A 24,761-nucleotide genomic window follows, 5' to 3' on the forward strand; every position below is an offset into this window, starting at 1 on the left:
AATCTGTTCATCCTCCAGTGGGGAAAGAGGTGTTGTCGTGCCCTTTTTACTTCTGTTGTGTGTGGACCATAATAGATCCTCAGTGATATGGACACCAAGGAACTTGAAGCTCTCGACCCGCTCCACTACAGCCCCATCGATGTGAATGGGGGGCGTGCTTGTCCCTCCATTTCTTGTAGTCCACGATCCAATCCTATGTCTTGTTGAGGGAAGGGAAGGGAAAGGTTGATGTCCTGGCACCACACTGACACTTCTCTGACCTCCCTATAGGCTGTCTCATTGTCGTCTGTCATCAGGCCTACCACTGTCGTTTTGTCTGCAAATGTAATGATGGTGTTGGAGTTGTGCATGGCCACACAGTCGTGGGTGAACAGGGAGTACACAAGGGGTCTAAGCACGCACCCCTGAGGGAGCCCCCGTGTTTAGGGTGAGCGTGGCAGATGTGTTGTTGCCTACCCTCACCTCCTGGGGGCAGGCCGCCAGGAAATCCAGGATCCAGTTGCAGAGAGAGGTGTTCAATCTCAGGGTCCTTAGCTTATTGATGAGTTTTGAGAGCACTATGGTGTTGAACTCTGAACTGTAGTCAATGAAAAGCATTCTCACATAGGTGTTACTTTTGTCCAGGTGTAAAAGGGCAGTGTGAAGTGCAATAGAGATTGTGTCATCTGTGGATCTGTTGGGGCGGTATGCGAGTTATAGTGTTTCCAGGGTGTATGGGTTGATGTGAGACATGACCAGCATTTCAAAGCATTTAATGGTTACATATGTGAGTGCAGCAGGACGATAATTATTTAGATACGTTACCTTTGTGGTCTTGGCACAGGGACTATGGTTGTTTGCATGAAACATGTAGGTATTACAGACTGGGTCAGGGAGAGGTTGGACTTGCCAGCTTGTCAGCGTAAACTCCGAGTATGTGTCCTGGTAATCCATCTGGCCCTGTTGCCTTGTGAATGGTAATCTGTTTAAAGGTCTTACTCACATTGGCTATGGAGAGTGATCGCACAGTCGTCCCGAACAGCTGATGCCCCCATACGTGGTTCAGTGTTGCTTGCATCGAAGCTATCATAGAAGGCATTTAGCTCATCTGGTAGGCTCGTATCACTGGGCAGCTCGCGGCTGGTTTTCCCTTTGTAATCCGTGATAGTTTGCAAGCCCTGCCACATCCGACAAGCATCAGAGCTGGTGTAGTAGGATTCGATCTTAGTCATGTATTGATTCTTTGTTTGCCTGATGGTTCATGGAAGGGCGTAACGGGATTTCTTATAACCTCCGGATTAGTGTCCCAATCAATCAAAGCGGCAGCTCTAGCCTTTAGCTCAGTGTGGATGTTGCCTGTAATCCATGGCTTCAGGTTGGGATATGTACATATGGTCATTGTGGGGACGACATTGTACATGCACTCATTGATGAAGCCGGTGACTGAGGTGGTAAACTCCCCAATGCCATCGGATGAATGCCAAAACCTAGTCCAGTCGGTGCTATCGAAACAGTCCTGTAGTTTAGAATCCGCTTCATCAGAATCCACTTGAAAGTGTCACTAGTACTTCCTGTTTGAGTTTTTGCTTGTAAGCAAGAGTCAGGAGGATAGAGTTGTGGTCTAATGGAGGGCGACGGAGAGCTTTGTATGCGTTTCTGTGTGTGGAGTAAAGGTGATCTAGAGTTTTTTTCGCCTCTAGTTACAGAGGCGACATGCTGCTAGAATATAGATAAGACAGATTTGAGTTTTCCTACATTAATGTCCCCAGCCACTAAGAGCATTTTGTTGTTTGCTTATTGTCTACACAGATCATTGAGTACAGTCTTAGTGTATGTGTGTTGCTATGTCCATGTGTGTGTGTGTGTGTGTGTGTGTGTGTGTGTGTGTGTGTGTGTGTGTGTGTGTGTGTGTGTGTGTGTGTGTGTGTGTGTGTGTGTGTGTGTGTGTGTGTGTGTATACAATACATCATACTACCTTCCTCGACAGATGACTTGAAGTTGTGTCAACTCAGAACAACCGTATGTCACGTCCTGACCATAGAGTGCTCTTATTTTCTATGGTAGAGCAGATCAGGGCGTGACTGGTGGTGGTTTATTCTAGTTTTATTTTTCTATGTTTGGTTCTAGTTTCTGTTTTTCTATGTTGGGGTTCTTGGATGATCCCCAATTAGAGGCAGCTGGTCATCGTTGTCTCTAATTGGGAATCATATTTAAGTAGTTGTTTTTCCCACCTTTGTTTGTGGGAGATTATTTTGAGTTAGTGCATGTTGCACCTCTTCGTCACGGTTTGTTGTTTTGTTTATAGTTTATTGTATGTCTTGCATAGTTTCACATTAAAATATAATATGTGGAACGATACCCATGCTGAGCCTTGGTCCGTTCCTACACACAATCGTGACAGAATCTCCTACCACCAGAGGACCAAGCTGCGTGGTCAAGAGGAATGGACCTGGGAGGAAATCTTGGACGGGAAAGGACCCTGGAGGCAGGAAGGGGAGTATTGCCGTCCGAAGGAGGAGATAGAGGCAGCGAGAGCAGAATGGCGACGCTATGAGGATTTAGCATGGCAACAATGGAAGCCCGAGAGGCAGCTCCAAAAAATGTTTGGGGGGGGCACATGGAGTGGTCGGCGGAGGTGAGGGGTGAACCAGAGCCAGTCAGGGAGTCGAGTGAGAAACTTGACGAAAGATTCCGGAGAGAGGTGTTGGCGTTGAGAGCGCTGCAGAGCGGGCGTGCTTACCCTGAGGAGCGTGTGAACAGTCAGGCACCGTGTTATGCGGTGATGCGCACTGTATCTACAGTGCGCATTCATAGCCCGGTGCGCACTGTGCCTGCGCCCCGCATTTACCGGGCTAAAGTGAGCATTCAGCGAGGACGGGTTGCGCCAGCTCAGCGCTCCTGGTCTCCAGTACGCCTCCTCGGTCCAGGATATCCTGCAGCAGCTCTACGCACTGTGTCGCCAGTGCGCATTCACTGCCCAGTTTGTCCTGTGCCAGCGCCCCGCATTTGCCGGGCTAAAGTGAGCATTCAGCCAGGACGGGTTGTGCCAGCTCTACGCTCCAGACCTCCAGTGCGCCTCCACGGTCCAGTATATCCTACACCGGTTCTACGCACCAGGTCTCCAGTGCGCCTCCACAGCCCAGTACGTCTTATGCCTCCTCCTCGCACTCTCCCTGGAGTGCGTGTCCTCAGTCAGGTACGTCCTGTGCCTTCCCCTCACACTCGTCCTGAAGTGCGTGTCACCAGTCTGGTGCCACCTGTCCCGGCTCCACGCATTAGGCCTCCAGTGCGCCTGCCCAGTCTGGTGCGTCCTGTGCCTACTCTCCGCACTCGCCCTGAGGTGCGTGTTACCAGTCTGGCGCCACCTGTGCCAGCCCCACGCATCAGGCCTCCAGTGCGCCTTCCTGTATATCCTCAAAACATGGTTAAAACTATAATTTTGATATCATGGATACTCAGTCCTGGCACCCATAGTAAAGCATCTCTGTCTGTCTCCATAGTGACTGAACCAATCTAACAGCAATATTCGTGTTTACAGTAGCCTATACATTTAGGTGGTTTTTTTCACCCTACGGTGAAGCATGGTGGTGGCAGCATGTGGGAGACTAGTCAGGATGGAGGGAAAGATGAACGGGGCAAAGTATGGAGAGATCCTTGATGAAAACCTGCTTCAGAGTGCTCAGGACCTCAGACTGGGGTGAATGTTCACCTTCCAACATGACAATGACCCTAAGCGCACAGCCAAGATAACGCAGGGGTGGCTTCGGGGCAAGTCTCTGAATGTCCTTGAGTGGCCCAGCCAGAGCCCAGACTTGAACCCGATCGAACTTCTCTGGAGCGACCTGAAAATAGCTGTGCAGCGACACTCCTCATCCAACCTGACAGAGCTTGAGAGGATCTGCAGAGAAGAATACAGGTGTGCCAAGCTTGTAGCGTCACCCAAGAAGACTCAAGGCTGTTACTGCTTCAACAAAGTACTGAGTAAAGGGTCTGAATATTTATGTAAATGTGATATTGCAGTTTTTTAATTTTAATAAATTAGCAAACATTTCTACAAACCTGTTTTTGTTTTGTCATTATGGGGTATTGTGTGTAGATTGATGAGAAAATAAAACAATTGAATACATTTTAGAATGAGGCTGTAATGTAATGTAATAAAATATGGGAAAAAGTCAAAGGGTCTGAACACTTTCCATATACACTGTATGTTCTCCAAAAACCCAACCCATAAGCCATAGTAATATGACTTGCTAATAAAGAGAGGAGACGAGAACTAAGCCAATGCTTAGCAACGGCACACGGCAGCCACCGTCCAACTCACTGTCACCATGGAGACAGCCACAGGGTGCACTACCTTACTTTGATTCCTCTGTGGAAACGAATTCATATACGAATTCATGAACGCCACCAGGACTTCACCATGACTGATTGTCTAACTCCATCCATGCAGGTTGATGACTGGCTCAGTATGAGTTTCTCCCCCTGAATCTGGGGCAGTGGGGTGATGAATCCTCTGCTCTGTAGCCCTGGAACACTGACTAGACTGGTAATGACTGGGGGGCATTATAACAGTTCTCTCCTCCATCCATTCACTCTGACCCAGTTCTACTTCTAACCTGCTGTTCTGAAGTCAACAGGACATTCACCTGGAAACAGTCATGTTTTATTCAGCACAGTGGAAATAACTTTGTCAATGCATTATTCATTGGTTATATAACTTGGACTTTGTAAAAGGTAAAGCCTTTTGAAAGGTGCATAATAAACACAAAATGAACAAGAATTTCACAACTCAGTACATCTCAAGCCTTAACATCAGTCTGTGATACAGTTGATGACCACCTGCCAACACCTGTCTCAGCTGGCAATGCCAATTTTCATCAGGAAGCCCTTTTCCCACTGGCCTGCATTTTCCTCATGGTCACTGAACAGTATGTCATCACAACATGCTGCAGAACCAATCATGGTACAGGTCCTTTTGTCCAAACAAGCTATATAGGTCAATATATTGTTTTCTAATGCCACCGAAGGGTAAGGTTGGGTTGAACAATACAGTAACTACCACTCCATACAATACGTTCACAGTGCTGAAACACTGGACCTCTCTACTAAGCCTATCCTTTTGATACTGACAGCATCATCACAACACATCTACTAACACCAGGGAACACACAAAGTTAAGTACATAATATAAAGTGGGGAAATAGGTCCAGAACAATGGTTCACCCAGCAAGGCTCCATTGTGCCGGAATGGTTCAGTAAATTGCGAGCCAAGGGGGGGTTGGTGGTAAGAGGAGGTGACGTTCAGGAACACTGGCCAGTGAACATTCTGACATTTGGGTGTGGGAACACCTGGGACTGGTGGCTATATGGTAGGATGGTAGCACATAGCAATCGGAGCTCCGGGGCATGACTGGGTAGACACAGGCAGCCAGAACCTTCCTAATCCCACTATCTAAGAGTGCAGAAGGCCCACTAAACTAAAGTATGAACATTGTTCATGGCTGATAGTTTGTTGAGGGAAGGTTCTTGAATAAACCCAGTCTTCAGTGACTTAGACTAGACAGACACATGTCAAGAAACTCCAGGTGGCAGGAACAGCGGCTGATGTATCATTTGCAACCTTCCGTGACAGACATTGTCAGATTGCTCACTTGACTGGCCTTTGAGGTTAAACATATCCTTCAGTTGTATTTCTCCACTTCCTCACTGCCACTTCTCCCCTGTATATATGAGCTCTGCAGGTAATGACAGACAGAATGTGATGCCGTATTCAGCCTGTGTCACTACACATTGTGTGACCCAGTTTTGATATAGATGACAGGTCATTAAATAACTAATAACCCTTTATGGTGCCCATATGGTGACCTTTTCCCTCACTGCTACCACATCGTGTGTGTGTGTGTGTGTGTGTGTGTGTGTGTGTGTGTGTGTGTGTGTGTGTGTGTGTGTGTGTATGCACCAGTAAGTGTAGAAGCACAGCTGTACGGTCACAACCCATCATTTGCCCTTGGCTTCTGTGGTGCAGTCAGAAATGATGATGTACACAAACATGCCGTGCAGGGCATGGCTAGTTGCCCACAGTAGATTAGCCATGCCTTAAAGGGTCTCCAAATAACTCACAGGACATGACATCAAAGCTTTTCAATGGCTGCCACTGTGTATCATTGTCCTGGCATCATTGTCGTGGCTGGTCTAGTGCAGCAGGTTGGTCCGACAGACACAGCTAGGTGGTCACTATGACGGCCAGTAAGACGTAGCAGTGGGAGCTAACCGCTAACAGGTAATTTCCCTATCAGCGCGGTGACTCCGCGCTTACAAAGGAACAGCCCAGCTAGCACATTTGGTTCCTTGGAAGTTGTGGGAATGTAGATGTTTTGTTTCCTGTTGGTTCTGGGAACAAAGCCATAAGTTTCCTGACCGGTAAAACTGAAAGCTATTTTTAAACGTTCTGAGAACGGAAGTGAAAATGTCACCTGTTCTGCGAAAGTACATTTTTAGGTTGCAGGAAGGTTCTGAGAACGTTTCGCTTTGGTTCCCTGAAAACGTTCCTAGGAAGTTTTATTTATTAACGATCTGATATCGGAAATTCTAAAACTTTCATTGAATGTTTCAATAACAATATTAATAACACTGCTAATTTAGTTTGGGTTATCTGTTTTGAACTCAAAGCACAAATTAATTTGCTTAGGCATTAACCGTGCAAACACTTTTTTTGTGGCAAGGCATCAGCAAGATTCAAACCTGTGATCTTCTGTTCTTTATCCATGGAATTAGTCCACTGTGCCACCAGGATGGAGCTACTGTAGCATGCTAGGTTTTTTTATCTCATACAAAGCAGTACACTTTTGTCTAGCCAGACAGCCCTCACTTCAAAGGAAACAATAACGCATTAAGATCAGTTAGTGGGCGCGGCCCACACACCTGAACACAGTTAACAAGATAGAGGATGGAGGCAGGATGGTGACGCTGAGAAGGTGAGTATCAAGAACAGTCCATCACCCAAGGGACATCCAACCAACTTGACACGACTGTGGGAAGCATTTGAGTCAACATCCAGCATCCCTGTGGAACGCTTTCAACACCTGGTAGAGTCCATGCCCCAAAGAATTGAGGCTGTTCTGAGAGTAAAAGGGAGTGCACCTCAATATTAGGATGCTGGCCAATGGTGACTCCAATGCTTCCCACAGTTGTGTCAAGTTGGCTGGATGCTATTTGGGTGGTGGACCATTCTCGATACAGATGGGAAACTGTTGAGCGTAAAAACCCAGCAGCATTGCAGTTCTTGACACACTCAAACCGGAGCGCCTGGCATTTACTACCATACCCCATTCAAAGGCATTTCAATATTTTGTCTTGCCAATTCACCCTCTGAATGGCACACATACACAATCCATGTCTCAATTGACTCAAGGCTTAAAAATTATTCTTTAACCTGTCTCCTCCCCTTCATCTACACTGATTGAAGTGTTTTTAATAGGTGAAATCAATAAGCGATCATAGCTTTCACCTGGTCAGTCTATGACATGGAAAGAGCAGGTGTTCCTAATGTTTTGCAAACTTAGTGTACATTTATGAAAATGTTTGTAAGGGAGAACATCCTCTCTGCATCTGGGCCTAGGGAGACTCCACTGAACTGTCTCTGTCTCTCTCAGCCCACACACACACACGAGTGTTTCACACACAGAGACTGGCAGCAACCTGATGTTAAACCCACAGGTGAAAAGAGAAAGAGTCTGATATCAGCTGCTTTGCATTTGGCACGTTCAGAACTGATTTTGTCTCTGCTTTGATGGGTGCTGGCAGGGGTGGGCATTCGCACGTGTCACATGTACCGTAGGCAGGATTGGCTTATGAGTCACTCTGAACATTTCTCGCTGCCATTCTCTTTTCCCATAACATTCTTAGTTATTGTTAGTCCTCTAAGACTCAGCCAATGACTCAGTCCTGTGTCCGAGTCTATTTACTCTAATTTTATAGTGATTACAGAGTCAGTTGAATTAGAGAGCTAAAAATAGACAGGTACTCTTCAGGGCCTGGGCATTTTGGTTGTTTTTTATAGTAGAACCTGTAAGAAAACAAATGGGCACACAAGGATACAGTGAGTGAATTAACTGGAAATACAAATCTTGAAAAAATATGTATAAAAATGCAGTTTAAATTCCGTTGGCCTATCCACACTAATTTGAAATGTGAATAGCAATAAAACATGAGCATTCCAATTTAAATACTGGTAAAAAAAAATACAAATAAACAATGTACCCTTTACCCATATCTGTAAAAAAGACAACTAATCTAAAAAATAAAAAAAATCATGATACAATTTTGATTCCAGCGATTAACGATATGACTCTTCGGTCCTCAAAATATGACCCTATCCTTAGCTCACGTCACTCTCTCTCAGCTTGATGGGTCAGTGAAGAGTGTTGTCTGAAACATAAAACAGGGTAGCAATATGCCTTTACTCCATGAACTGGATTTCTAGGTACACACCCTAAACAACAAAGATCATTACATTAATATGGGTTACATCAATAATGTGATATCATATATTCCCAAACCAAGCCAGTCAGCTCTGACACAGTTTTCATCCAAAGACCATATGAACTACTCACTTTCACAAACACTCAAAATAGGGTTTGAAAAGAATAGATTCTCAATTAATAACAAAGTGTCCTCGGCTCACTGTCTAAGACTCTCAGAGGAAATGGAAAGTATTTTTATCATCCGAGGTCAGACGCAGAAAAGTATAATGAATAAGCGCTTCTGGTTGAAGTGAATGATATCCAGACCCTATTGAATTGGTTTATTTTATAGTGGTATAAATTGATCATGCTGAGACAGGATGTTGCTGCAAGTTTTTATTAAAATAAGACATTGGCAAGAAGGCACTGAGGGATGTTACAGAACACAACAATTCCACCAATTCCACATAGATATTTCAGATATAACAGTTATAACAATTTGTCCTTTATGTTTTGAGTATCATTGTTTTGTATGTATCTAAATGGTTGGTACTGTAGCTTAAAGCTTGTTTCCATAATACTATAGCGACAATTCTGATTCAATTAATTAAAAGGCAATTTTTATGTATCTGTAGCCATTACATCACCTTTGAAGATATCAAATCAGAACTGCGATAGTAGTAGCCTCTGTGTCCAGTAAAGATCTGGCAGAGAAAAAAGGCGGTACCCTGGTCAGAACAGCTGTAGAGGAGAATGTCCTTGTGATTCGGGGCAAGACAGAACAGAAGTGTGACCATAGAAAACAGATAGGGCTGTTAACCCCTTCAATTAACAGGATACTAATTCAAGAGTAGCTGCTCTAACGCTATAAAAAAACATTAAATTACCGTTCAATTGCACTGCTCACCAATAGGTAACCCATTACACTTGGGCTTCCACAAAGGTTATACAGCCATTGTCCAGACGGTTGTGGCCCAACTACTGTATATGAACACACCAAAATGGTGGTCCCTATACAGAAGCTTATACCAGGCCGTGTCAGAGGAAGGCCCTCAAAATTGTCAAAGACTCCAGCCACCCTAGTCATAGACTGTTCTCTCTGCTACCGCATGGCAAGCAGTACCGGAGCACCATTTTTAGGTCCAATAGTCTTCTAAACAGCTTCTACCCCCAAGCCATAAGACTCATGAACATCAAATCAAATGACTACCCATACTTTTTGCATTGCCCCCCCCCTCTCCCCATTTACACTGCTGCTACTCTCTGTTATTATCTATGCATAGTCACTTTAATAACTCTACCTTCATGTTCATATTTCCTCAATTTCCTCGACTAACCGGTGCCCCTGCACATTGACTCTGTACCAGTACCCCCCTATTTAATTATTTGTTATTGTTATTTCTTAGTCTTATTTTAATTGTTTTAAACTGCATTGTTGATTAGGACTTGTAAGTAAGCATTTCCCTGCTGTATTCGGCGCAAGTGACAAATCAAATTTGATTTGCCTGGGCTTCCTTCCTTGTCTTCAAAGTAGAGTCGAAACGGTAGCAAAACTTCCCAATCTCCTTGGCTCGAGAAAACCCATTTGGACTGAGCCGGCCCTTGCGACAACCCTAAGTAGAACACAGATATTTCATGCATAATTACCATGATATCAGAATGAAACAAAGTCAATTATGAGAAAACATTCCTATTTGTCTGGAAAGTAAATGGGAGTGACCTCCAGCATGGCCTGTCACTCACCAGTCACCTCAGTCCCCAGGAAGATGAGAAGGATGCAGAGAAGAAACGATGCAGTCATGACTCCCATGATGAGCAGACAATGGTGGTGGTCTGGGGGTCTCACTGCTCTTCTTTTCATGTGCAGGGTTACACCAACACTGTGTGTTACTTACAGATTCATGTGCAGGGTTACACCAACACTGTGTGTTACTTACAGATTCATGTGCAGGGTTACACCAACACTGTGTGTTACTTACGGATTCATGTGCAGGGTTACACCAACACTGTGTGTTACTTACAGATTCATGTGCAGGGTTACACCAACACTGTGTGTTACTTACAGATTCATGTGCAGGGTTACACAACACTGTGTGTTACTTACAGATTCATGTGCAGGGTTACACCAACACTGTGTGTTACTTACGGATTCATCTGCAGGGTTACACCAACACTGTGTGTTACTTACAGATTCATGTGCAGGGTTACACCAACACTGTGTGTTACTTACGGATTCATGTGCAGGGTTACACCAACACTGTGTGTTACTTACGGATTCATGTGCAGGGTTACACCAACACTGTGTGTTACTTACGGATTCATGTGCAGGGTTACACCAACACTGTGTGTTACTTACAGATTCATGTGCAGGGTTACATCAACACTGTGTGTTACTTACAGATTCATGTGCAGGGTTACACCAACACTGTGTGTTACTTACAGATTCATGTGCAGGGTTACACCAACACTGTGTGTTACTTACAGATTCATGTGCAGGGTTACACCAACACTGTGTGTTACTTACAGATTAATGTGCAGGGTTACACCAACACTGTGTGTTACTTACGGATTCATGTGCAGGGTTACACCAACACTGTGTGTTACTTACGGATTCATGTGCAGGGTTACACCAACACTGTGTGTTACTTACGGATTCATGTGCAGGGTTACACCAACACTGTGTGTTACTTACGGATTCATGTGCAGGGTTACACCAACACTGTGTGTTACTTACGGATTCATGTGCAGGGTTACACCAACACTGTGTGTTACTTACAGATTCATGTGCAGGGTTACATCAACACTGTGTGTTACTTACAGATTCATGTGCAGGGTTACACCAACACTGTGTGTTACTTACGGATTCATGTGCAGGGTTACACCAACACTGTGTGTTACTTACGGATTCATGTGCAGGGTTACACCAACACTGTGTGTTACTTACGGATTCATGTGCAATAGAAATGTTCATTACGAAAGATATGCATGGTTATTTCACTTCTACAACATTTTGAGAGTTTCGGGTACAAATCAATTGTATCTATTTGTGGCATACATAGCTCTGTTATTAGTAAAACAGCAAGATACTTACCAAAGTCGGCAGATAGAAGCTGAGCTGTTCCTCCTTAGAAGAGTGTGGAAAGTTCAGCTGTCTTCTCAGTCAACATGTAGGTCCTTATAAACAGAAATGTGGGGAAATGCTGCTAGACATATCATCTGCAAGGCATGTTTGTGTGGCACGAATCAGTTATTGGGATCTGTAATGTCATTGTGTGCAATGTGACCTTACTGTACCCAATGCAATGCAATGTGTTACTTGAGTGAACCAAGCATTTTGTACCAACACCGTGTTTTAAACTTGCACAATTACACTACATGACTAAAGGTATGTGGACACCTGCTCGTCAAACATCTAATTCCAAAATCATGGGCATTAATATGAAGTTGGTCTCCCCTTTGCTGCTATAACAGCCTCCACTCTTCAGGGAAGGCATTCTACTAGATTTTGGAACATTGCTGCGGGGACTTGCTTCCATTCAGCCACAAGAGCATTGATGAGGTCGGGCACTGATGTTGGGCGATTAGCCTTTGCTCACAGTCCGCATTCCAATTCATCCCAAAGGTGTTTGATGGGGTTGATACCAGGGCTTCATGCAGGCCAGTCAAATTCTTCCACACTGATATCGACAAACCATTTTTTTATGGACCTCGCTTTGTGCACAGGGGCATTGTCATGCTGAAACAGGAAAGGGTCTTCCCCAAACTGTTGCCACAAAGTTGGAAGCACAGAAGTGTCTCGAATGTCATTCCATGCTGTAGCATGATTCATCACTCCAGAGAATGCGTTTCCACTACTCCAGAGTCCAATGGCGGCGAGCTTTACTGCTCTCTAGCCTACGCTTGGCATTGCGCATGGTGATCTTAGGCTTGTGTGCGGCTGCTCAGCCATGGAAACCCATTTCATGAAGCTCCCGACGAACAGTTCATATGCTGACGTTGCTTCCAGAGTCAGTTTGTGACTTGGTAGTGAGTTTTGCAACCAAGGACAGACCTGCTACGCGCCTCAGCACTCTGGTTCCGTTCTGTGAGCTTTTGTGGCCTACCACTTCCCGGTTGAGACGTTGTTGCTCCTAGACATTTCAACTTCACAATAACAGAACTTACAGTTGATCAGGGCAGCTCTAGCAGGGCAGAAATTTGATGAACTGACTTGTTGGAAAGGTGGCATCCTATGACAGTGCCACGTTGAAAGTCACTGAGCTCTTCAGTAAGGCCATTCCACTGCCATGTTTGTCTATGAAGATTGCATGGCTGTGTGCATATCTGTCAGCAACGGGTGTGGCTGAAATATCAGAATCCACTAATTTTAAGGGGTGCCCACATACTATTGTATATACAATGCAATCGGAGTGTATTAAAACCCTTCACTTTTCCACATTTTCTTACGTTATAACCTTATTCTAAAATGATTCAACTCAAAAGTTTCCTTATCAATTTACACACAATACCCCATAATGACAAAGCGAAAACAGATTTTTAGATATTTTTGCAAATGTATAAAAAATGTAAAACAGATACCTTATTTACATAAGTATTCAGACCCATTGCTATGAGACTCGAAATTGAGCTCAGGTGCATCCTGTTTCCATTGATCATCCTTGAGATGTTTCTACAACTTGATTGGAGTCCACCTGTGGTAAATTCAATTGATTGGACATGATTTGGAAAGGCACACACCTGTCTATATAGGATCCCACAGTTGACAGTGCATGTCAGAGCAAAAACCAAGCCATGAGGTCGAAGGAATTGTCCGTAGAGCTCCGAGACAGGATGAGGTCGAGGCACAGATCTGGGGAAGGGTACTAAAAAATGTCTGCAGCATTGAAGGTCCCCAAGAACACAGTGGCCTTCATCATTCTTAAATGGAAGAGGTTTGGGACCACCAAGACACTTCCTAGAGCTGGCCAACCGGCCAAACTGAGCAATCGGGGGAGAAGGACCTTGGTCAGGGAGGAGACCAAAAACCCGATGGTCACTCTGACAGAGCTCCAGAGTTTCTCTGTGGAGATGGGAGAACATTCCAGAAGGACAACCATCTATGCAGCACTCCAACAATCAGGCCTTTATGGTAGAGTGGCCAGACGGAAGCAACTCCTCAGTAAAAGGCACATGACAGTCCACTTGGAGTTTGCCAAAAGGCATCTAAAGGACACTCAGACCTTGAGAAACAAGATTCTCTGGTCTGATGATCTGCAGAGAAGATTGAGAAGATCTGCAGAGAAGAATGGGAGAAACTCCCCAAATACAGGTGTGCCAAGATTGTAGCGTCATACCCAAGAAGACTTCAGGCTGTCATTGCTGCCAAAGGTGCTTCAACCAAGTACTGAGTAAAGGGTCTGAATACTTATGTAAATGTTTTTATTTTTTATTTTATTCACTTTGTTTAACCTTATTTAAGTAGGCAAGTCAGTTAAGAACAAATTTTTATTTACAATAACGACCTACCCCAGCCAAACCCGGACAACGCTGGGTCAATTGTGCGCCGCCCTATGGGACTCCCAATCACGGCCGGTTGTGATACAGCCTGGAATCAAACCAGGGTCTGTAGTGATGCCTCCAGCACTGAGATGCAGTGCCTTAGACCGCTGCGCCACTCGGGAGCCCATATTAAAAAATGTTACACATTTGCAAAAGTTTCTAAAAACCTGTTTTTAGGGGTATTATGATGAGGGAAAAAAACGATTTCATCCATTTAAGAATAAGGCTGTAACGTAACAAAATGTGTAAAAAGTCAAGTGGTCTGAATACTTTCCGAATGTACTGTATAGTTTATCTATCGACAGAGGGAGAGAGACAGGAGTGTGTGTGTGTGTGTGTGTGTGTGTGTGTGTGTGTGTGTGTGTGTGTGTGTGTGTGTGTGTGTGTGTGTGTGTGTGTGTGTGTGTGTGTGTGTGTGTGTGTGTGTGTGTGTGTGTGTGTGTGTGTGTCAAACAGAGAGACAGACAAAGACAGAGAGACATAGAGACAGACAGAGATACAGACAGTGATACAGAGAGAGACAGAGACAGACAGAGAGGGCCAGACAGAGAGAGAGTTTGGCAGTTTTGGCAGCCAAATATGTGTCCTCCTGCCACAACCTGAGGGACAGCCAGTGAAAAGTGCAATGTAATGTCAATAATATTTCCCATCTTCTTTTGTTTTGTCTTTCATACCATGTCATGTGTCTTCTCAGTCATGTTGACACTGGTCTACTACCATTGCTTTAATGTATTGTTGTTCTGATTAATGTTGTAGTTGTTGTTAATGGTAATCCCATGTCCACCACTACTATTATTATTGCTGTTGGTCCCACCATTTATATATATATATATATTATATATAAATATTTATTTTTTATTTTTCTATATGTATACTTTGACAATGTAAGTAATAATGAACTTGCCATGTCAATAAAGTCAATTGAATTGAAATTGAATTGAATTGAGAGACAGACAGAGATACAAACAGAAAGACAGACAGACAGAAACAGAAAGACGGACAGAAACAGAAAGACAGACAGAGGCAGAGAGGCAGAGGCAGAGAGACAGAAGCAGAGAGGCAGAGAGGCAGAGAGGCAGAGGCAGAAGCACAGAGGCAGAAGCACAGAGGCAGAAGCACAGAGGCAGAGAGACAGAGGTAGAGACAGAGAGACAGAGAGGCAAAGAGGCAGAGAGACAGACAGCGACAGAGAGAGACAAAGAGACAGAGACAGACGGCCAGACAGAGAGGGCCAGACAGACAAAGAGACAGACAGACAAAGAGACAGAGATACAGACAGAGAGACAGACAGAGAGACAGAGAGACAGACAGAGACAGATAAAGACAGACAGACTTTTTCGTAGGCTGGGGTATCTCCACTAACAAGACATGTGGAAGAACATTTAATGCCTGGCTGTGTGTGGAACAATGTTCCCCACTGTGGATGACCAGCTCCACCAGACACGCATCTGGAATCCAACTCCAAACCCTCAATGGGGCTATTGTAGATTCCAGCCCAGTAAAGCAAATAAGAACAAATAAGTTCATACCAGTAGCAAGGAAAGTACTCCAGGGAGAATTGATTTGCATAATTAATGGAAAATTGGCTTCCAACTGTACCACAGTGGATGATACTGAGTTGCACTCAAAGACACATGTCAAATCAAGGAATGTACCTTCCTCCTCAGCGACAGCTAATTAGCAACACAAACTATTTCAGTCTGGTAGCTGTCAAACTATTTTGATGCAAAAACAACATCTTGCATTTTCAAGGATGACGAAAAGATTTGTTCATTTACACAAGTCCTGATTGATACAAATGCTGGAAGAATGACATAATAAAGGTGATGTAAGACTGTAAGTACCATCAATTCCTACCAGAATAGATTATGTTGTAGCTGTCTGTATAATGTTGTTGCTGTCTGTATAATGTTGTAGCTGTCTGTATAATGTTGTTGCTGTCTGTATAATGTTGTTGCTGTCTGTATAATGTTGTTGCTGTCTGTATAATGTTGTTGCTGTCTCTATAATGTTGTTGCTGTCTGTATAATGTTGTAGCTGTCTGTATAATGTTGTTGCTGTCTGTATAATGTTGTTGCTGTCTGTATAATGTTGTAGCTGTCTGTATAATGTTGTAGCTGTCTGTATAATGTTGTAGCTGTCTCTATAATGCTGTTGCTGTCTGTATAATGTTGTAGCTGTCTGTATAATGTTTTAGCTGTCTGTATAATGTTGTAGCTGTCTGTATAATGTTGTAGCTGTCTGTATAATGTTGTAGCTGTCTGTATAATGTTGTTGCTGTCTGTATAATGTTGTTGCTGTCTGTATAATGTTGTAGCTGTCTCTATAATGTTGTAGCTGTCTCCATAATGTTGTTGCAGTCTCTATAATGTTGTTGCTGTCTCTATAAGGTTGTTGCTGTCTGTATAATGTTGTAGCTGTCTGTATAATGTTGTTGCTGTCTGTAAAATGTTGTTGCTGTCTGTATAATGTTGTTGCTGTCTCTATAATGTTGTTGCTCTCTGTATAATGTTGTTGCTGTCTGTATAATGTTGTTGCTGTCTCTATAATGTTGTTGCTCTCTGTATAATGTCGTTGCTGTCTCGATAATGTTGTTGCTGTCTGTATAATGTTGTTGCTGTCTCGATTATGTTGTAGCTGTCTGTATAATGTTGTTGCTGTCTGTATAATGTTGTTGCTGTCTCTATAATGTTGTTGCTGTCTGTATAATGTTGTTGCTGCCTCTAATGTTGTTGCGGTCTGTATAATGTTGTTGCTGTCTGTATAATGTTGTTGCTGTCTCTATAATGTTGTTGCTGTCTGTATAATGTTGTTGCTGCCTCTAATGTTGTAGCTGTCTGTATAATGTTGTTGCTGTCTCTATAATGTTGTAGCTGCCTCTATATTGTTGTTGCTGTCTGTATATTGTCATTGCTGTCTGTATAATGTTGTTGCTGTCTCGATAATGTTGTTGCTGTCTGTATAATGTCGTTGCAGTCTGTATAATGTCGTTGCAGTCTGTATAATGTTGTTGCTGTCTGTATAATGTTGTTGCAGTCTCTATAATGTTGTCGCTGTCTGTTTAATGTTGTTGCTGTCTGTATAATGTTTTAGCTGTCTCTATAATGTTGTTGCTGTTTCTATAATGTTGTTGCAGTCTGTATAATGTTGTAGCTGTCTGTATAATGTTGTTGCTGTCTGTATAATGTTGTTGCTGTCTGTATAATGTTGTTGATGTCTGTATAATGTTGTCGCTGTCTGTATAATGTTGTTGCTGTCTGTATAATGTTTTGCTGTCTCTATAATGTTGTTGCAGTCTGTATAATGTTGTAGCTGTCTGTATAATGTTGTAGCTGTCTGTATAATGTTGTTGCTGTCTGTATAATGTTGTAGCTGTCTGTATAATGTTGTTGCTGTCTCTATGATGTTGTTGCTGTCTCTATGTTGTTGCTGTCTCTATAATGTTGTTGCTGTCTCTAATGTTGTTGCTGTCTGTATAATGTTGTTGCTGTCTCTAATGTTGTTGCTGTCTCTAATGTTGTTGCTGTCTCCATAATGTTGTTGCTGTCTCTATGTTGTTGCTGTCTCTATAATGTTGTTGCTGTCTCTAATGTTGTTGCTGTCTGTATAATGTTGTTGCTGTCTCTATAATGTTGTCTCTATAAGGTTGTTGCTGTCTCTATAATGTTGTCTCTATAAGGTTGTTGCTGTCTCTATAATGTTGTTGCTGTCTCTAATGTTGTTGCTGTCTCTTATGTTGTTGCTGTCTCCATAATGTTGTTGCTGTCTGTATAATGTTGTTGCTGTCTCTTATGTTGTTGCTGTCTCCATAATGTTGTTGCTGTCTCTATAATGTTGCTGCTGTCTCTATAATGTTGTTGCTGTCTGTGTGTATTGATCATTTGTATAGTATTATGTGTGAGCCCCAGGAAGAGTAGTTGTCGCTACAGATGAAGGGGATCAAATTTACAAATTAGACTGTGGCATATATAACAACTTAACATGGACACGTCTATTTCATTCCGGTCTCATTGTCACCCATTCTACCTCTTTCTCCTTATCTTACTCCTCTGCGAGTGCATGACACGAGGAGCGCACAACACGTGACTTTCCAATTCCTATCAAGTGGCATAAAATTGTGCAGGCACAAGATTCTGAAAATACCCTTTGCATTTTTCATTGGAATAATAATCTTCATTTCTCAGAACAAGAATAGACTGACAAGTTTCAGAAGAAAGTCTTTGTTTCTGGACATTTTGAGCCTGTAATCGAACCCACAAATGCTGATGCTCCAGATACTCAACTAGTCTAAAGAAGGCCAGTGCTCTCAACAGGCTCTGCATTTCAGGAATCACAGTAGCAATTAATCCTGGTGCACGGTTAAATTATTTAGCCATTTAAACTTTTTTTTTTAAAGGAAAACACTACGTTTTTGCTATAGCCCTCACTGGCTTTCATAACAGAAAACACTACGTTTTTGCTATAGCCCTCACTGGCTTTCATAACAGAAAACACTACGTTTTGCTATAACCCTCCCTTGCTTTCATGCGATTTAAAGGTGAGCTTGTCCTAGGTGTCGGACTCGAGGACTGTTGCTATCCATTGGAGCGCTGCGATTGGTTGCCCAAAATCCTGGGGCGGGGCTTAGTGAAGACTCAATCGTCTCTTCTTGCACACAACAAACTTCGATTCCCGTCACAAGGGAATTTATGACTGATTTCAGATGAAATGGTCAACCCTGTTATGGTCAAACCTTACTTTATTTGGCACTAAATATGCACTTACTATAGTCCTTTTTTTTATTGATATGGGAAAAAATGTTTTTATTACATTGAACATGTGCTCTTCTTGACCGAATTTTTACATTTGGTGAAATCACTACCCACAATTGACTAATTTCGTGGATAAGACCCACAACTGTTAGTCTGTGAACTGAATAAACTTCTCACTGAGCCTTGAAAACATTATAAACTAATGATACTCATTGTCAAGTATTCAAGTTTAATTATGTTTCTCTGAACAAATACTTTCCTAAAAGAAGTGCACTTAAATCATAGTTAGATTAGGCTCATCAGAATATAATTTTGTATTCTAAAAGAAGAGCACTTTAATCATATTATTTAGTTTTTCTGAACAAATACTTTTCTACAGGGAGAGCACTTTGATTAAATTATTTAGTTCAATTAGGTTTGTATGAATGTTTTCTAAAAGAAGTGGTCTTCCTATACATTTATATGTATAAATAAATGTATGATTGGAGCATAAATCCACACATTTGTATATCCATTAGTCAACACAGCCTACAGGTTGAGAGAATGGAGAGAGAGAAAGAGAGAATAGACACAGAGAGAGGGGGATGATTGAGAGAACAAGAGTGCTTTCACTTTTGTTTTGAGAATGTAGACAAAAATAATGACCTTGATTTACTCTAAGGTGTAGAGAAAGATAGGGAATTTCACCAATAACTAGTTTTATGTTCAGTAGGCTCACTATGGCAGGCTATAACTTGATTGATTGTAATCTCATTTGAGTAGGCCTACTTACAATTCATATGTAGCTCCTCTGCATTAGTCTATCAACCACATGTGAAATATTTTGTCTTCAATGGGACTCCCTGTTAAAATAAAGTAAAATAAATAAATACATTATTGGTAGCTGGGTCAGTTCAATTGTGCCTACCATAATTTGCTTATTACTTTGGTAGGCCTACCACGTTAAGCACAATATATTGAGATTTCTTCAACTGCAGGGACAACACCTTTTTAACAGTTAGCAGAATGTATTTTTCTTCTATAATTTCCATACTTCTATAATTTCCATAAAAATGTCTATACTTCTATAATGTCCATACTGTAGCGCCCTCGTCCGGTCCACACAGAAAGTATGTGCCCGAAATACGAGGCTCAGTGGGCTGCGCGAGCTCAGCTGACGGTTTTCAGGACAGGGAACAAGAAACTGAACGTCTCGTGAAACAGAAAATGGGCGAAGGACGGTCTATGTTAATTTCTTATTGGCAGTGAAACATGTTGACCTGAAACATGAAAATTAATTACAAATGTTGCGTAATATTTATATTATTATTTGCACACACAGTGATCAACATTACCATAATCACCTAATTAATAACACTATGTTCTTGAGTATTTGTCCTGTTTCTGGTGTTTTATTTGAATGTAAATCCTTGTAATGCATGGTGGATGTAACATGGTTATGTGTTACGCCGTCACCAAAAGAGGAGGGTGCCTACACTTTATGCATTTATTTATTTTCCGTTTTTTATAAAACACTGCACTATGATGAATTGTCAGTAAAAAATATATCTGCAGAAGTTTAAGAGTTTCTGCGAAATTGGTGTTAAGTGAAAGAGTACACTGTTGCATTTTACGCATACTTTACACAGGGTTTTTAAACCCATTTATTTCTCAAAATGATTTATATATTTCACTCTGTCCGCTCAGATAGAGAGTCTGTACAGACTCCCGTATTACCAGGCGCAAAGTCATAACTACAGACTCTCTCTCATACGATCTATGCATTCTCCCCTCAGACGGATGCATAATTGCATGACGCACCGGGGAGGAGTGTGGTGGGCATCGCCTATATATACCCAGTCGCGCTCGCTTCAAACTCAGCAGAGTAGCAGCGCTTACAAAGAGTCAGGATCCCCCAAAAGCAAGTACAGCTTGCATTCAGCATCTCGCTCTCGTTCCAAAGACATTTGTCGGTGCGCAAAGCTCGCAATCATGATTAAAAAAATATCGCCTTCTGAGAACGAGTATAACATCCCGGCCAAAAACTGCCACAGGATGGTGATTCTAGGATCCACAAAAGTTGGCAAGACGGCCATCATCTCTCGGTTTCTGAATAAAAAAGTCGAGGACCAGTACACGCCGACCATCGAGGACTTTCATAGGAAATTATACAGCATTCGGGGAGATGTGTACCAGTTGGACATTTTGGACACCTCTGGAAACCATCCTTTCCCCGCCATGATGAGACTCTCTATCCTTACTGGTGAGCTTAACTCTGAACTAACGAAACAGACAAATGTCTTTATGTAAAAGTGAATCATAATATTAAGCTGCATTCTGCAAATCACTTTCTATTAGAATAATATTTCAATTTAGCTTCATTAAAATGCATGCTTATGCGTAACGCAAAACTTGTGCTGTGCATTATAGAAGGTACATTGACTTTTGAGCTGTGATATTAATGTTCCTTCCATTTCTCTCTCCTCAGGTGATGTTTTCATCCTGGTGTTCAGTCTGGATAACAGAGACTCCTTCCAAGAGGTGCAGCGCCTGAAGCGTCAAATTTACGAAACCAAGTCCTGCCTGAAAAACAAAACCAAAGAGAACGTGGATGTCCCGATAGTTATCTGCGGGAACAAGTGTGACCGGGAGTTTAACCGGGAGGTTCAGAATGAGGAGATTGAGCAGCTGGTGGCTGGTGATGAACAGTGTGCCTACTATGAGATCTCTGCAAAACGTAACACTAATGTCGACCAGATGTTTCAGACTCTTTTTACCATGGCTAAACTGCCCAACGAGATGAGCCCGGACTCTCATCGCAAAGTTTCCTTACAGCATTGCGAAGTGCTGCAAAACAGCAGAAGAAAGTCATTCAGAAATAAGAAATACAAAGACAGCGAGGTATACGGGATTGTGGCACCGTTTGCGCGCCGACCAAGCGTGCAAAGTGACTTAATGTATATCAAAGAGAAAGCTACTGGCTGCAGCCAGGGAAAAGAGAAAGACAGATGCACCATCTGCTAAGGACTCACTTGACAATGCACATGGAGACATGTTACGAGATGTTCTATACAGCGATGGAGATGATACCCGCCAGGCTTCATGCCAGTGTGTTGAGTCCGGGATAAGGAAGCACGCCAAGACGCAGTGACAGGCAGGGGTGTATGTCCCAAACCATGCGAGAAGGCATGGCCATGGTCATTGTCAGATATTTCCCTGTGGAGTCAGGGTGATCAAATGTGATATGGCTTGAGAGAACCTCTAGTGTTCTTGTTACTATAGCTACATGCTGTAAAATGACATTACTGAATGGAGAATGTAGCCTACACTTATGGAGTGGCATTTTTTTACATTTTCTTTTTTCACACGGAACTGAACTTGAATGTTAATTGCATACTTAACGTATATGAATGCTTATTCTTATGTCATCGTTTATTTTCACACAAAAAAGAAACATGGAGAAAATAAAATGATCAATTTGAAACGTATATCCCATGTTCTGTCATCATTTGTAACATTGGTAAAGCATATTCCCATGCCCTTTCAGTGACACTCATACCATTAGCTAAACAAGTAGCCTGTACCTAATTTATGAAATACATCATTTCTGAGAAGAGTATAGCATATGGTAGCTTGCAGATTGATGTTTCCATTTAGGCCAACAAGCTATTAACATGTAATTCATGAAAAATAACAGCGCACGTAAGGTGGCCCATGCTACAATCCTACCAAGAAACAGAGTTAAGAGGAATTAAAACAAAGGTTTATTTTAGGCCTACTGCATTGAAAATATGCAGCACTCAATCTGAATAGCACACCAACAAAACCATTACCTTAAATAATAATCCACTGCATATACAAACTTGACGAGGGCATTATAATTCAGTATGGATAATACATTTTTTACAAAGTAAAAATGGGACAGTTTACAATACAACAAGATAATGCCTGAAGGTAGTGTTATAGTGAAATAAAATGTTTTCTGGTGGTTTTGACAAACGGGATGAGTTCAAGTTATACTGCATGAGATGTTAGGTTGGAAAGGCAAATGAGATAACACGGAGCCAAGAGATGGAATCTCAAAAAATAATCCATATAAACAAGATCATTTCTCACGATTTCAAATGGATGGTCATTTTCTCAGTCCTCTAAACACAAAAATATATAATTTTCAGTACATGTGTGTCCCTCTCCATGTGTCTCCTGAATTCAGTTCGTTTCTTTAGGAATGACAAATATCCCTCACGACGCTTTGGGAACCTCAAACATACACAAAGTCTTGTATTTCTGCAGTAACTGATTCTTGGTGCGGACTTGCTCCCGCAGCGTCTCTAGTTCATGCTGCTGCTCCGACAGGCTCCTGTCAATTCCGGGCATGGCTCCGACCTGCTCGCGCGCTTCCTGAATCCTTGTCTTAAACTTGACCAGTTCTTGATGGACATCTTGACTATCTTTGTCCATGCTTTCGACATAGATGGTCAAAGAAGTACACGTTGTTTAAAGCATATTATTTTTTACAAAGTACTTCAACATAATTTAACCAAATTGGTACTGCTTCTCAAGATTAGACTATTGAACTGCAACTAGCAAGCTGGCTAACGTTAGCTTCACAACAGGTCCTACCAAACCAGGACAAATATATGCATCAACTCTCCCCGGTAATAAAGACACTATAGAAATACATGTCAAATTAAAGACGTACCATTTAATAATGTCATGAACCAAAGGGAGAAAGGAGCAATCATCGTTCTCACTTCCTTGCATTGGTTGATTCGTCGCCATCGCGGTCGATGCGAATTGACTGGCGCCTACAATTTACATCATCAACCAGTGGCAACCATAGACTTATATAGACATCGCATTATTGTACAGTATCTATCCCATTATGGCATCTGTGAGAGCACTGGAAATATTATTGGTATACTGACAATGTATGTCTCTCTGCCCTAACAATGGGATCCCTTTCTTTGGATTGGTAAATACATTTCATTATTGTAATCATTTCTAAATATTCAATGAGGGTTGTTGATGTCAGCTGCCTGTATTAAATAGAGAGAGATGCTATGCTACTAGTCTCATGCCATGAATATGCATAGCCATCTCAAGACAACTCCTATATAAAGTGTTTTTTTCTCAAAGTTGCCGAGATGTCACGTGTCATACTTATATCAGTACACCCGTAACAACTTATGCATTATACAACTTCTATTAGATCAAATAAACCTCACGTAGCAAATAAGCCATTAATTGTCAATAAATTCAACACGCTGTCATTGACCTCCATACAAAAATACCTTGCTTGATGGGCAAAACAACAAAAAAACGGCACCTGCTGGAAGGAGACAGATTTTCCTCCAAGTTGGGCCTCTCTCTTCCTCTGAGCACAGGCAGCGCCATGGAGGCCATCTCCATTTTGAAGAAGTCAATTTTCTTCTATTATTTCTATAAGTTGGCAAACAAACTGAAAAGGTGCATACTGCCACCTAGAGTGTGTTGTTTGAACAGCTATAAAGCCAATGTTGCCGGGTTTACTGCGACCTGCAGTTATGGAATGTTTCATCACAAGTATAATTCATTGGCTGATACCTCCTAATGACCTAGATGGAATTATAGGATCCTCAATTCCTTAACCCATAGGAATTCCCACCCAGTTGATTACTTCAAAATAGTGAAAGTACTCAATGGAATTGCCTGTGGTAAAATAAGAGTCCTCTATCTATCTCTATGGGGCACCAGAAAAAGAGAGAAAAAGCTAGCTAAGCAAATAACTTTAGATGAGAAGAATTATCTATTTTTAATCACTTTAAAATACATTTAAAAATCTAAAGTCCTAATTGTATTATTATTTTTGGTTTGTTGTTAATGTTTACTTGGCATAATAACCAGAGGTGGAATAATATTTGTGACTTGATGACTGTAACTGTTTCCTGTAAAATTGTTAAAGCTTTCATTTTTAAATAGTAAGGGCAACTGAGACATTTTGTCACTCGAGCAACAGAAAACGATTTGCACTGTTGCAACATCATCACATAATGTTCAAAATGTTAATCTG

The 24,761-nt window shown here is 42.1% G+C and overlaps 2 protein-coding genes across 2 annotated transcripts; one reads left to right on the forward strand and one right to left on the reverse strand.

The window, feature by feature from the left end:
- The first annotated feature begins 20,594 nt into the window (after positions 1 to 20,594).
- LOC115206822 (dexamethasone-induced Ras-related protein 1) lies at positions 20,595 to 22,197 on the forward strand. Its single transcript, XM_029774010.1, has 2 exons — positions 20,595 to 20,972; positions 21,198 to 22,197. Exons 1-2 carry the CDS (start codon positions 20,702 to 20,704, stop codon positions 21,731 to 21,733), a joined length of 807 nt encoding a protein of 268 aa, XP_029629870.1. The 5' UTR covers positions 20,595 to 20,701; the 3' UTR covers positions 21,734 to 22,197.
- Positions 22,198 to 22,450: 253 nt separating this feature from the next.
- Positions 22,451 to 23,534, reverse strand: LOC115206832 (mediator of RNA polymerase II transcription subunit 9). Its single transcript, XM_029774017.1, has 2 exons — positions 23,412 to 23,534; positions 22,451 to 23,171 (listed from the first exon to the last, which is right to left on the reverse strand). Exons 1-2 carry the CDS (start codon positions 23,489 to 23,491, stop codon positions 22,952 to 22,954), a joined length of 300 nt encoding a protein of 99 aa, XP_029629877.1. The 5' UTR covers positions 23,492 to 23,534; the 3' UTR covers positions 22,451 to 22,951.
- Between the last annotated feature and the right edge of the window lie 1,227 nt (positions 23,535 to 24,761).

This window comes from Salmo trutta, chromosome 1, assembly GCF_901001165.1.
Source record: "Salmo trutta chromosome 1, fSalTru1.1, whole genome shotgun sequence".
Classification (NCBI taxonomy): domain Eukaryota; kingdom Metazoa; phylum Chordata; class Actinopteri; order Salmoniformes; family Salmonidae; genus Salmo; species Salmo trutta.

What these genes read in the sequence shown, in the direction of transcription:
- LOC115206822 (XM_029774010.1), top strand. Translation starts at nt 20,702, where the DNA reads ATGATTAAAAAAATATCGCCTTCTGAGAACGAGTATAACATCCCGGCC. An exon ending in GAGACTCTCTATCCTTACTG is followed by an intron (nt 20,973 to 21,197) that starts GTGAGCTTAACT and finishes CTCTCTCCTCAG; the next exon opens with GTGATGTTTTCATCCTGGTG.
- LOC115206832 (XM_029774017.1), bottom strand. Translation starts at nt 23,491, where the DNA reads ATGGCGACGAATCAACCAATGCAAGGAAGTGAGAACGATGATTGCTCC. An exon ending in GTTCATGACATTATTAAATG is followed by an intron (nt 23,172 to 23,411) that starts GTACGTCTTTAA and finishes CTATGTCGAAAG; the next exon opens with CATGGACAAAGATAGTCAAG.